The 13,808-nt window shown below is 43.8% G+C and overlaps 1 protein-coding gene across 1 annotated transcript in view; it reads left to right on the forward strand.

The window, feature by feature from the left end:
* The first annotated feature begins 1,444 nt into the window (after positions 1–1,444).
* The window catches only part of mrpl3 (mitochondrial ribosomal protein L3), a 57,919-nt gene continuing 45,555 nt past the window's right edge, over positions 1,445–13,808 (forward strand). The window contains exons 1-4 of the mRNA XM_078539629.1: positions 1,445–1,570; positions 7,148–7,326; positions 9,143–9,234; positions 9,892–9,990. Coding sequence (XP_078395755.1) covers positions 1,497–1,570; positions 7,148–7,326; positions 9,143–9,234; positions 9,892–9,990 — 444 coding nt within the window. The 5' untranslated portion in view covers positions 1,445–1,496. The remainder of the gene's footprint in view (positions 1,571–7,147; positions 7,327–9,142; positions 9,235–9,891; positions 9,991–13,808) is intronic.

Below are 13,808 nucleotides of genomic sequence, written 5' to 3' on the forward strand. Positions count from 1 at the left end.
GAGGCAATGGGGGTCTTGGCCGCTGGCTGGAGAGCCAGCAAGACCATGCATTACCTCTATCTGGACCTTGTACCATTCAGGCACTTGACAGACCAGTGGCAGGTATTCCCCTGGGATCAAGGACCCTGCGGCAGAAGTCCTGCCCACCAAGAGCTGCCAGCCAATCAGAGGCTGGCAGCAATTCTTTACTCAGCAGTGCTGATTTCTTCCAGAGTTGAACCTGTTTTTTCCCTCTTTATTCTTCTGTGGGCATCGCTGGCAAGGCCAACATATTTGCTCATCCTTATTTGCCCTTGAACTGAATGGCTACTGGGCCATTTCAGAGGGCAGTTAAAAGTCAATCACATTTAACCAGGTTTTTTGTCTCTCCTAGCGTGATTCATGGCTGCTGACTGGGTTGTCTAAACTTGCTGTTTTGTGTTGTCAACTCTGGTTGGACATATTCCTGCAACATTCATCACATGACCACCTGGCACCAACCACCCATCCCCCCCCCCCACCCCACACTCCTGCGTGCCATTTGTTACCCTTCAACTGGAGAACCTTCACGGTGCCCAGCCTCTCCACACCAATCTTCATTATCCGATAATACTTGATGGCCAAACAGCCTTCCTGTCTGATATTTTTATAATTTAAAAGTTCAAAGAATTTTTGTTTTAAAACATTCTATTCTTTAATGTCCCTTATGATTTTTCTCCCTGGGCTTTCTCTCAGGAGTGACCTTTTATTCCTGGAGACTCCAGAGTAATCCTGGACCGTTGGCAACCCTAAATAATGTCAGAGTGGGGCAGGTTCGATGGACCAGGTGGCCTTTTCATGTCCTTCATTTTTGTACGTTTGTGTGTATTACTGCGACAGAAACCTTTTAAGCAACGAAAGGCACAGATGTAAAAGCCTTTCAAGTTTAAGAGGGAGAGAAAGAGCTGCAGCTGCATCTCAGAAAAACTCAAGGGAGAATCTCACACTCCCAAATCCACAACATGATCCTGGTGCAAGGTCCTGGGCCTGAAACGTTAACTCTGTTTCCCTCTCCGCAGATGCTGTCAGACCTGCTGAATATTTCCAACATCTTCTGTTTTTATTTCAGAGGAGGAAAAGACAGTTCAAAATATTCAAATCCCAGTGAAAAATCAGTAATCCTGGAACCTGTAATAGTGGAAATCCATTCTGAGGGAGACAAGGCCAATTTGAACATGTTTTCCTGGTCCCCTTCATTTCCAAGTTTTACTATTTCTTTCCTTAGCTTTTTTTTTATTTTTGAATAACATTATCTCTTGAAGTTATTGTGTGACCAGACCTGCAGTATATATTCTTGCTAATTAATTTCATCCGAAATGAAGTGTGATGAAGACATGACTGAGATGCTGGTTTTGGCGCCATTGCTGCTGCCGAAGGAAAGCGGAACGGAAGAGCTGGGCTCCGGGCGGAACGTTTAAGCGGACGGACACCGGAAGTTGAGGAAAGGGGACCCTGGATGGTGGCGGACAGAGGGCGACATGGCGGCGGCGGTGGGAGGGTGGCGGCTGTTGTCGGGGATGAAAGCTGTCGGCAGAGGAGCCGCGGCTCAGAGGTTTGATCCGGATGTTGCGCTTTGTTGTGGCGGCGGGAAGTTCAATTCAGCTTCGGGGGCGGCAGCGGGAGCTGAGGCCGGAGAACCGAGTGGGGAGATCCAGACAACCGCCCCCACCCCCCCCCCCCCCCCAAAACCCGGCTTCAACATCAAACCAACACTCCCTCTCCAAATGAACCCCCCCCCCCCCAAAACAACACTTCCACCCCCCCACCAAACCAACCCTCCCCCCCCCAAACCAACCCTCCCCTCCCCCCACACCCCCCAAACCAACCCTCCCCCACACCCCCCAAACCAACCCTCCCCCAATCACCCCCAAACCAACCCTCTCCTCCCCCCAAACCAACCCTCCCTCCCTCCCTCCCTCCCCCCCCCCAAACCAAACCCCACCCCCCCCCGGCTCCAGCCCCAAACCAACCCCACCCCCCTCCCCTCCCCTCCAGCCCCAAACCAACCCACCCGCCCCCTGCTCAAGTCCCCAACCAACCACCCCCCCCCCCCCCCCCCCCCCCCCCCAAAACCAACCGCCCCCAGCCCTGAAACCCTCCCCCCAAACCAACCTCCCGCCCGGCTCCATCCCCGAACAAACCCCCCCCCCCCCCCCCACCCCCGGCTCCAAACCGCCCCCCCCAAACCAATCCTCACTCCCCCAAGCAACCCCCTCCTCCCCAACCACACCCCTCTCCCGCCCCCCGGCTCCAAACCAACATCCCGTAATCAAAGCCCTTCTGCCCCTGAGTGCCTCCCTCCCCCTGCCCCATCCCTATCCCCATCCCCAAGTGCTTGAGTTGACGATTTGACCGTACGCAGGCACCAGTCTTTGTGCCCAAGTGTGATCCTGCGTTTCTGAGGATTGTGCTTTATATGGGCCAGGCACATCGACACTGTTGTTTGGGTTATATCCTGTATACCTTCGGCCTGAGCGAGCAAAGATGGGGGTCCATTGGCAGGAAGATTGATGAAAGGAGGAGGATGGGGTGATTGAGACTGTAAGCACTCAGCAATGATGAGGTGTCTCAGTTGGTGGGAAAGGCACAGTGGGAGGACGTTTGGTGTAGCTTGTCTCAGCTAGCAGCAGAACTGAGAAATCTTAAGGAGCAGATTATGAGGGGAACTGGGTTCTTCCCTGAAGGGATGTCAAGTCTCCTTGATGAAAACGCTTTTTTATCTGGGTTAAATTGTTGAGTGCTGGTGAGTGGGAAGATTGCAGCAGCTCTGAGAGAGGAAGTGGGTAGCTCTCTCAAAGAGTTAGCACAGAAACATTGGGCTGAACAGCCTCTTGTACTGTGTGATTCAACTCCACAAATATTTTGGACCTGGATGCCTGAGACATCATGAGAAGGCTGATGGTGCAGATGTCAGTGAATGTGGCATCTCAAGCTTGGGAATGACAGCTACCAAAAGGTGTTAACTTTGAGGCCAAGAATGAGAACAAGGGCTCAAGTTAGCCACGCTTTGGTGCCTACACTGACTTGAGCTGTAGACAAATAGACTAAAGCCTGTGTGCCTTGGGACTCCTCATCTTCAACTGGTGGAAGCAGTGTGTCAATGTGTCATCAAGAAAATGTGGCAATGCATTCATTTTTAGTGAGTTGCACAGTTTGGAAAGAGTGGCTGGACTAATTATAATTATTTGGCTAGAAGGGGCTCAGTTCTGTGTGTGCCAGTTGTTCAGTGATCTTGATTACCTCCACCCAAGGGGGAGAATTTGGGTCTATCAACGTTCAAGGTGGATCCAGCTTATCGTGATTGTCAGGATCCTGTCTCTTATCACTTGCCATAAATTGCAATGTATAAGTCGATCCCATGTATAAGATGACCCCAATTTCCTGGCCCTAAAAATCATGTTTTTGCATATATTCAGCAACTAAATCAACCGCCTTTCCAGCCATGACATGCTATACTCACATTAGTAGTCAGCCTTGATTTTTCACCCCACAAATGCATGTTTTACTTACCGGTGCCTTATAACTGGGCAGGAGGGCCCAAGCAGGCGATACAGGCTGCGTTGTGAAGATGTATGGGAGTTTAAGACATGCCCGCCCTTTGTGTCGGATGCCAATGGCATTTCAAAATTTTGACCACTCACACTGACGATTCACTTTTATAAAGCTTATAAGTCAACCCCCGCCCTGTTTTTTGGAGGAATTTTTCAAGACTTCGGAGGCCAACTTATATGCTGTTATCAATGATATATATTTTCTTATCACTGTTCCGGCATCTTGCTCCATCACCAACTTCTTAGATTTATTACAGGAAGAAAGGATATCATTTTTGAGGAAATAATTCTCTTTTGTCGAATTAGTGCTTTGGGATCCTTGCAATTTGTATCACTATAACAGCCAGAGAGACAACAGCACAAAAGCAGGGAAATTATGCAAAACTTTTATAAAAGACTGGTCAGTACCCAGTTGAAGTGTTGTGGCGCATTCTGGGCAGCGCATTTTAGGAAGACGATGTCAAGGCTTTGTAGAGGGTACACAGATTTATTAGAATGGTCTCAGGAATGTGGGATTTCAGCGATGCGGAGATGCAGGGATTGTTCCCTTTAGAGCAGTGAAGGTTAAGAGGCAATTTGATAGAGGTGTTCAAAGTCATAAAGGGTTTGATAGAGCGAAGAAGGAATTATTTCCAGTGACAGGAGGGTCGGTAAGCAGAGGGTGCAGATTTCTGGTGTCTGGCAAATGAGTCAGAGGCAAGATGAGAATTTTTGTTACGCAGCCAGGTATTGCGAACTGGAATGCAGTGCCTTATAGGGCAGTGGAAACAGATTCAGTAGTAATTTTCAAAAGGGCATTGAGTAAATACTTGAGAGGGAAAGGTGAGATGCCGGAGGATTGGAGGGTAGCTCATGTTGTTCCGTTGTTTAAAAAAGGCTCCAAAAGTAAACCAGGTAATTACAGGCCAGTGAGCCTGATGTCAGTAGTAGGTAAATTATTGGAAGGTGTACTGAGAGATCGGATATATAATTATTTGGACAGCCAAGGGCTGATTAAGGATAGTCAGCATGGCTTTGTGCGTGGTAGGTCATGTTTAACGAACCTTGTAGAGTTTTTCGAGGAGGTTACCAAGAAAGTAGATGAAGGAAAGGCTGTGGATGTTGTCTACATGGACTTTAGTAAGGCCTTTGACAAGGTCCCTCATAGGAGGTTAGTTCAGAAGGTTCAGACGCTTGGTATCCATGGAGAGGTTGTAAACTGGATTCGAAATTGGCTGTGTGGGAGAAGACAGAGAGTGGTAGTGGGTGATTGCTTCTCAGACTGGAGGTCTGTGACTAGTGGTGTGCCTCAGGGATCTGTGCTGGGACCATTGTTGTTTGTTGTCTATATCAATGATTTGGATGATAATGCGGTGAATTGGATCAGCAAGTTTGCTGATGACACTAAGATTGGAGGCGTTGTGGACAGCAAGGAAGGCTTTCAAAGCTTGCAGAGAAATCTGGACCAACTGGAAAAATGGGCCAGAAAATGGCAGATGGAAAAGTGTGAGGTGTTACATTTTGGAAGGTCAAACCAAGGTAGGACGTACACAGTAAATGGTAGGGCACTGAGGAGTGCGGAGGAACAAAGGGATCTGGGAGTTCAGATACATAATTCCCTGAAAGTGGCGTCACAGGTAGACAAGGTTGTAAAGAAAGCTTTTGGCACACTGGCCTTCATAAATCTAAGTGTTGAGTATAGGAGTTGGGATGTTATGCTGAGGTTGTATAAGACATTGGTGAGGCCAACTTTGGAGTATTGTGTGCAGTTCTGGTCGCCTAACTACAGGAAGGATATCAGTAAGATTGAGAGAGTGCAGAGAAGATTTACTAGGATGTTGCCGGGTCTTAAGGAGTTGAGTTACAGAGAAAGATTAAACAGGTTAGGACTTTATTCCTTGGAGCGTAGAAGAATGAGGGGAGATTTGATAGAAGTTTACAAAATTGTGAGGGGTATAGACAGAGTAAATGCGAGTAGGCTCTTTCCACTTAGATTAGGAGAAATAAACACGAGAGGACATGGCTTTAGGGTGAAAGGGGAAAGGTTTAGGGGGAACTTCTTCACTCAGAGAGTGGTGAGAGTGTGGAACGAGCTACCATCTGACATGGTAAATGCGGGCTCACTCTTAAGTTTTAAGAATAAATTAGATAGATACATGGATGGGAGAGGTCTGGAGGGTTATGGACTAGGTGCAGGTCAATGGGACTAGCAGAATAATATTTCGGCATAGACTAGAAGGGCCAAACGGCCTGTTTTCTGTGCTGTAGTGTTCTGTGGTTCTATGGAAAGGTTGGATGACTATAGGGGAAGAGCAGGAGAGTGGAGGCTAATTGAATAGCTCTTCCAAAAGAGCTGACACAGGCCCAGTGGGTCAAATGGCCTTCTGTGCTGTATCATTTAATGATGCTCAGTATCAGTTACCCAATTATGTAGTACATTCTCCCTGCGGTCAACTTTTATTCAATTATGTGGCTCTCCTAACCATAAGTCTGGCTACTGTTCACTCTGAGGCAGGCATAGGTGACAGGTTTCTACCTTATCCTATAATGCGGTGTTTATTGCAACGACCTGATTGTCCAACATTTTTATCATCATCTAGTCACAGATTCGATTCCTTATTCATTCACTCACTTAAAACTTCTTCATTATTAATGCTAAACTAACAGTTTCCCCAATCAATCAAGTCAACCTTGGAAAATCTGTTGCTGGCCCGACTAACAGTTTCCATGCTGACCTGTTACACTATCCAGATCTATTATCCATTACCTATTGCATATCCCCCTTCACCCTACCATTGACAGCTGTGCCTTCTGTTGTTTAGCCTCCAAGCTAATTCTGTCCATGACTCTTCACTCATATTTCAGACCCTCCTTAAAATCTACCTCTATAGCTAAGCTTTCAGTCACCCCTCCTAATGCCACCTTCTGTGACTCGGTGTCAATTTTTGTCTCATGACATGATCCTGTGAGGCACCACGGGATGTTGTCCTCTGTTAAAGACCCAGTGTAAATGAGAATTGTTGCAAAATCTGTGTAATTTTCCTCTTTCACCCTAGGTGCACTCACTGGTCCACTGCATGTCTACCCCCTCTGCAGACCCAGACTTCCAAATCTCCAGACTTTGCTTCAAATTAATAGTTGCATGCATTCTCCAGCTGTGGCCTTGCAGAAACCCCAACCTGCCTGCTTGTTACTGGCTTGCCTGTTGTTCCTCCACTAGCAGATTTATATAGATAATTTCCATTATGAATAAGGATGCAGGTATTTATAATGAAAATGTGAACAGGAAGTGTCTGTATTTAATACTTGCAGAAACAAAACATGAGGCACCATGTACATACCAGGAAGCATAGCAAGAGTTAGAAATTAATCTTTTGGTTCAGATACTACTAAACCACTTGAAGTACAGATTTCTTTATTGATGAAATCAGCTGAATCCATCAATTGCAGTCTTATAACTCACTGCCACATATTCATCAATTATAAGGAAAATGGTGTTAGTTATACTTGAAAAAAAGTTTCCTAGAATGTTTCTAATGCAATTGTACCTTAAATTGTCTGGGTCAAAATGCACTATTGTTCTGTGTTGTTTCTTCTAGATGTCCATTATTCACGTTTGTTAGGACAAACACGGAGAGCACCTGGTGGCATGAGCATCTTTCTGAGGAAAACATTCATCATTTAAGAAAATTGGTTCCTGAAGAATATAAATCGTTGACCGCCAGCAAATCCTGCCCATTAAAAGATGAGCCATGGCCCAGGTTACCTTGGAAGCCAGGTTAGTTAAGACTGCATCCAATTTTGTAGAAAATAGTGGAAATATCTTCGGACTGTGTGTATTTTTAAAGGTATCTTTAAAATTTGAATATAAAAATAAACATCTAGGCTTTATCCATTTTATCCTTTTATTTGTTTTAAACAAATTACTTTATATAATGAATAATATAATGAGTATTATACATGCATTGTTTTGTTAGTGATTGCTATACCATATCACACTTTTCCCTGCCACAATGATGTGGCATTATTATTGTATTTGGCAAGCTCAATGCTATTACAGTACTCAGACGCACACATTATTATTGAAGCCTTACAAAGTGCTGTTAAAGCATTACATGGATAAGGTGATAAAGATGCGTAAGCAAACAAAACTGAAGAGGCCATAGAAGTGCGGAGCCTATTCGATAATAGAATTGTGCAACATCTAAGCAAATGTACAAAATATTTTATATTATCTCTAATGGAGATGTTGTAATGAAGGTGGAAATGAGAAGGAATTTCTTCACTCAGAGGGTCATGAATCTTTGGAATTCTCAACCCCAGAGAGCTGTGGAAACTGAGTCATTGAATATATTCAAGGCCGAGACAGATTCGTGCGCTATAGGGGAGTCGGGTTAGGGGAACAGGCAGGAAAGTGGAGATGAGCCCTGGATCAGGTCAGCCATGATCTTATTGAATAGTGGAGCAAACTCAAGGGGCCATATGGCTTACTCCTACCCCTATTTCTTATGGTCTTACTGGTTCTTTCAGGAAATTGTAAGCTGCTCTCTGCCCTTTGTAGTTCATGTGGGAGAAATGGATCCTCAACACAAAATAGAAGTATATTTTATTATGTAAATAGAACACAGAGTGGATGCGTATACCATACACTATTCTACGTAAGGAAAACCTGTGGCTAGTCAATCCAGCAGCGCATGGCCTGTTCAATGGGACGTGTTGAGCGTTTTGCCTAGCAATCCCTTGCTGCTGCCTACCTGACTCCTGATATATCTTTACCTCTGCTGACTTCTCTCCCTACTACCACAATCCCTCCATATGTCAGTATGGTCAATATAGGAATTGAGGGAGGAAATGTTTTGGAGATTATAGTAGAAATAGAAGCAAATGAAAGAGGATTTGACAAAAGAGAAAGTGAGGAGAAGAAAGAGAAAATAACGTGGAGGAGTGGCAAAAGAGCCACGGAGAGGCCGGGGAGAGTGAGAAATGAAAGTGAATGAGAGCAGCATGAACGTTAACATCGGCAAGTATTGTTTTTGGTAAAGTTGCCAGCATTTCTGGATAGTTGGGTAAAGTGAAGGCTGAGATATATTATTTTGAATTCCGCCTGAAAATATTTGAAATAGTCTGAGTTTTCGTTAATTAGTGTATTACCTGACATATTAATGTCTGAATGTTTAGTGACGCGCAATTGAGAAACCTATCATTTTATGGTTTTTAGAGGGCATCTAAAAGAGAATTTTAAGGGATTAAGCTCCTAATGGGGAGCATTGACTTTGGAGAGTGTAATATTGGGAATGTAGACGCATAGTCCCGTCAATTAATATTGCAGATGGAAGGCTAAGGGAAACGTGTCCAAATGTCTGATGTGTTTTTGGTGGTCAAGGTGCATGATTTTGTAAAATGGCTCCTCTATGTTAATCATGCAAGGAGTCAGGGTATTTCAGATTGTGGTAATGCTTTAATTTTATCTTTACGTAAAAAAAAAAGCATTGCCCAAGTAGTTACCTGGTGTGGTTCAGTAAAGTAAAGAAATTGTGACTAAGAGACTTCCTTGGTTAAAAGCGAATCATCTCTTACCTTTCTCCCTTTCGCAGGCACCCGGAGGGTCGGACTGGTTGCAGTGAAGTTGGGGATGATGCCTTTGTGGACCAAAGCGGGTGACAAACATGCAGTCACGTTACTTCAGGTAAAAGTATGGCTTGAAAATAAAGGGCACTGTTAATCGCCAGGTCAATTTAGCTTTTGTGAATTTAGAAGAAGAGAATAGAGCCTGTATTACACGGAATAGTATAATTTAAGTAACGATGGATACAGAGCGATACTGTTCAATGTACAGACTTTTTGTCTTTAAAATCATTTAAAAATCCAGACATTTACGCAAATGTACTACTTGGATGAGTTGGGGAATTTTTTTTTAAAAATAGTTTGTGCAGACTTTATAGTGCAAAATGCTTTTTTTCGAGTTTCAGTTGAAGTTTTAAGGACAGAATCTGTAACTAAACTGTTGAGTCTTTTTCACATCTTTTTGTTTTATGAAAATGGTACATGCTCATTAATTTTTTTCCCCAAAAGTGACAACTTTAAAAAAAAAAGGATAAACCACTGAAGTTGCAATATGATTAAAATAAAAGGAAAAGCCTTTTCTTTTTAATACGTTCATGGGGTGTGGGCATCGCTAGCTGGGCCAGCCTTGTCCATCCTTAATTGCTCCTGAGAAGGACACTCAAAGCATAGTGCACATATTAGCTTACATGTGATTTTCTCACTTTAGTGAATTGGTGCTGATACATAAACCTAGTTACTACCTCAATTAAAAAGATATATTGATGTGTTTTTCTCCCAGGTGCAAGATTGTCATGTTGTATCCTATACTTCTAAAGAGCAGTATGACGGCAGGAAGCCTGCATTGGTAGTGGGTGGAAAGAATACATCTCCGTTTAATGTAAGGAAGTGTTTATGCGTATGCTTTATTATTTGGCTTGCTTTGTTAACAAAATATTTATGTGAATGTGCTAGGGTAGACTGAGAAGAACATTCATGGTTGGATGTTAGGCTACTCTATTTCTCCGACTATTCCAAACTCTGGATTTTCCCCTGGTTTAAATACCTTCAGTTTATTTTCCCTATGCGGCAGTGAGCCAAAAAAAAGGCAGCTCACCCGACCTTTTGTAAACCAAGAAATTGTTTCTTTTGGCTCCAGCTTGTGTTCTGAGGATGATATTCTTGAGTAGAGTGTAAGGGTGCCACTTTAGTGCAGATGCCAAGGCCTTAGAGTCCAGAAGAGATTTGCAAGGGTTGTACCAGAGATGAGGGACTTCAGTTACGTGGAGAGACTGGAGAAGCTAGAATTGTTCTCCTGAGAGCAGAGTTGTAAAGGAGTCTTGATAGAGGTGTTCAAAATCCTGAAGAGTTTAGGCAGAGTAAGGTAGAGTCAGTAGCGAAAGGATCGGTAAGCAGAGACACTGTTTTAAGGTGATTGGCAAAAGAATTAGAAGTGACATGGGAAAGCAGTTTTTTACACGTCCAGTTTTTTTGTCATCTGGAATGTTGTGACCTTTCAAAAGAAAATTGGTTAAATGCTTGAAAGAAAAGCATTTACACGAATATGGGGGAATAAGAGGGAGTGGGGCTAACTGGGTAGCTCAACCAAAGAGCCGGCACAGCCTCAACAGGCCGAAAGGCCTCCTTTTACACTGGATCGTTCTATGATTCTAATGCAAGCTGTGTGCTGAGCTTGTGTCAAAAAAAACCAGCTTCATGCTCTATTTGTTTTCTGTGAAATAATTTGTGTGCTTCGGGTTTGACATGCGAAAGGTTTTGTGGATAAGATGGATGTAGTGATGCAAACAGTGCAGCAAACAAAATAAACCACAGTTCTTCATTTATACAAAAAATCCAAACTAAATGCTAAACACGCAAGAACTGCAACCCTTGAAATTGTGAAGTTGAAATATGCCTGCCACTTGACATAGATGCTCCTAATTTCAGTTCTGATCCAGAAATTCCAGTAATTATGAGCAATTATTACAGTCATCTGAAAAGCTAAGCTGATTAGAGGTGGCATCTACCAGAAGCCAGCTTTGCCATCAGAGTCTAAAGAAGGAGCTCACTGCAGTACGTTTTGAGGGAAGAGAAGACGCCTTGTGGGAAAGGACAGGGAGGCCTGAAATGCTGGGTCTTGTAAGTGGGTTCTTTAGGCTAAAGGTGTCTTTTTTTTTAAATTCACCCAAGGTGCAGGCTGAGATAACATTCTTTGTGGTCCGAACCTAATACTAAACATTTCCCTTGGAAGTGCATATTTGGAAGTTGCTTTATATAATTATTGCCTTTTTAAACATAAAACGTCCTGTTGCAAGTGACAGCTTGCATTTACCGATTTATTTATTAATGCAGGAAGTGTCCAGAGACACTAATGGGGAAGGGGGTGGTGGGGATGGGAAATGTAGATCAAACCCAAAAAGGAATGGACTCTGAAAAAGAGTCATACGGACTCGAAACGTTAACTCTGTTTCTCCCTCCACATAAGCTGCCAGACCTGCTGAGTTTTAGCAGCATTTTCTGTTTTTGTTTCAGATTTCCAGCATCCGCAGTATTTTGCTTTTGTCTAAGGAATGGACAGTGAGTTTGTATGTAAGAGTTGAGGATGACTGAAGGCTTGACAAAATAGATCGGTTTTGAGTGGATTTTTCTAAGCTGATAGAAATGTGGAGATTAATAAGAGATTTCCAAAGAGTACGGTTGAAGCGACTGAAGGAAGGGGTGGTTCATAAAAAGCAGGAGTTAGGCAGCTGAAGGTGATGCAAGTTTGCAGAGGGCTGTCGGATTTCAAATCATGGATGAGGATTTTAAATTCAGTGTAACTCAGTAAGGGCAAGAGTGTTGGCCGAATGGGTGTAGAGCAGCACATTTTGACTAATTTAGTTGTTTAGAAGTCATAGGGCAGTAATTGGAGAAATTAAAGGTGATAAAATCACAGGTAAGAGTTTCAGCGGCAGTGGGGATGAGAGGTAGGCAATGTTGTGGAGATAAGGGCTTTTGATAATATATATGTTTTGATGTTTGAAGCTTGGCTTTAGGTCTAAAAGGATACCAAGATTTCACATGGTTTGAAATAAGAAAATGCTGAAAATACTCAGGCCTGGCAGCTGTGGAGAGAGAGAGGGGGGGGGGGGGGGGGGGGGGGGGGAAACAGAGTTAATGTTTCAGGTTGGTGACCTTTCTTCATGCTCTGGTTCATTTTGAGCAAACATCTGAGACAGGGAATGAAGTTAGTGGCAAGGGAGTGTGGTTTGTGGTTTGGGAGGGGGTTAACAGTTGGCTGGAGGAAGGGGAGGTGTTAACAGGTGTGTGTTAATGTTTGTCATTTTCAGTCAGAGGTAATTCTGATGTCCTGTGCCTTGGTGTCAGTTGAGCCGTCTTGACAATGCAGAAGTCGTCATGGAGCTAAGAGAAGTGGTAGAGAGAGCAAACTGTGTCAGCAGAATAAAGATGGTTTGTAATTCTCTATGGAGAATGTCACTGAGAAGGGGATCATGGATAAATCTTGCAGGATATGCTATAGAAGTACAACTGCATTTAGATTTTTGCAGAGAAATGTAGGAGGTTTCACTACTACAGTACACTCAGATTATTGGTATTTGGAAGTTACTATTCAGTAGCTAGCCGCAGTCCATGAAGGACCATAGACATCTCTCTTCGTTAGAGAGAGACAAGTGGTTATATCTGGCTTGGGGGGCACCACTCCACATCGAGCATGGGCACGGCAGGAAGGCAGCCCTCCATGAAGTACCACAGCTGGTACAGGGATTGAACCCACACTGTTGGCATCATTTTGCAGCATATTCTAGCCATCTAACCAGTTGAGCTAACTGACCCCTACAATCATCAACTGATGTGGGGCTCGATCACATTGAGATGTGGGATTGAGAGACTGAAGTGGTCGGGCTGCTTTAGATGATTGGATTTCCTTGCTAACTCTTCAGTGAATGAAGCCTATGTTTGGAACCACGTCTTAATGTTTGCTATAAATTGATATAGCTGCAATTAAGAAATGTTTAATCCAAAAACAGACAATTTGCAATGGAATCAGATGATGCCTTGCAGCATGTTCTGTTACCATTCTGCGATTGGTCATTTTTTTAAGGAGCGTCTGAGGTCATAGCGGAGATTTTGTTGGGTCTGGGTGACGGCATGGGGAATTTGGAAAATTGTACATCTGTAAAGGAGCTCGTCTGGTTTTCCATCCATTAATTTAAATCGGGAGATGTTGAGCAGATTCCTTTGCAGATTCTCTATGTGCTGTTCCTGGGTGAGCCAATGCATAAGAATATGAGAAACAGAAGGAGGAGTAGGCTATTTGGCCCCTTGAGCCTGCTCCACAATTTGATAAGATCAAGGCTGATCTGATTGTGCCCTAAACTCCACTTTCCTACCTACCCGCCCCCCACACCCCAAACCCCAAAAACCCTCGACTCCCTGGTCAATTACAAATCTGTCTAACTCAGCCTCGAGTATATTCAATGACCCAGCCCCCACTGTGCTCTGGGGAAGAGATTTCCAAAGATTAACAGCCCTCTGAGAGAAGAAATTCCTCAGCTTTGTCTTAAATGGACGATCCCTTATTTTGAATCTGTGTCCCCTAGTTCTAGATTCCCCCATGAGGGGAAACATTCTCTCAGCATCTACTCTTTCAAACCCCCTTAGAATCTTAATGGTTCAAGAAGATTACCTCTCATTCTTCTAAACTCCAATGAGCATCAC

Source organism: Cetorhinus maximus, chromosome 3, assembly GCF_964194155.1.
Source record: "Cetorhinus maximus chromosome 3, sCetMax3.hap1.1, whole genome shotgun sequence".
In the NCBI taxonomy this organism is placed as follows: Eukaryota; Metazoa; Chordata; class Chondrichthyes; order Lamniformes; family Cetorhinidae; genus Cetorhinus; species Cetorhinus maximus.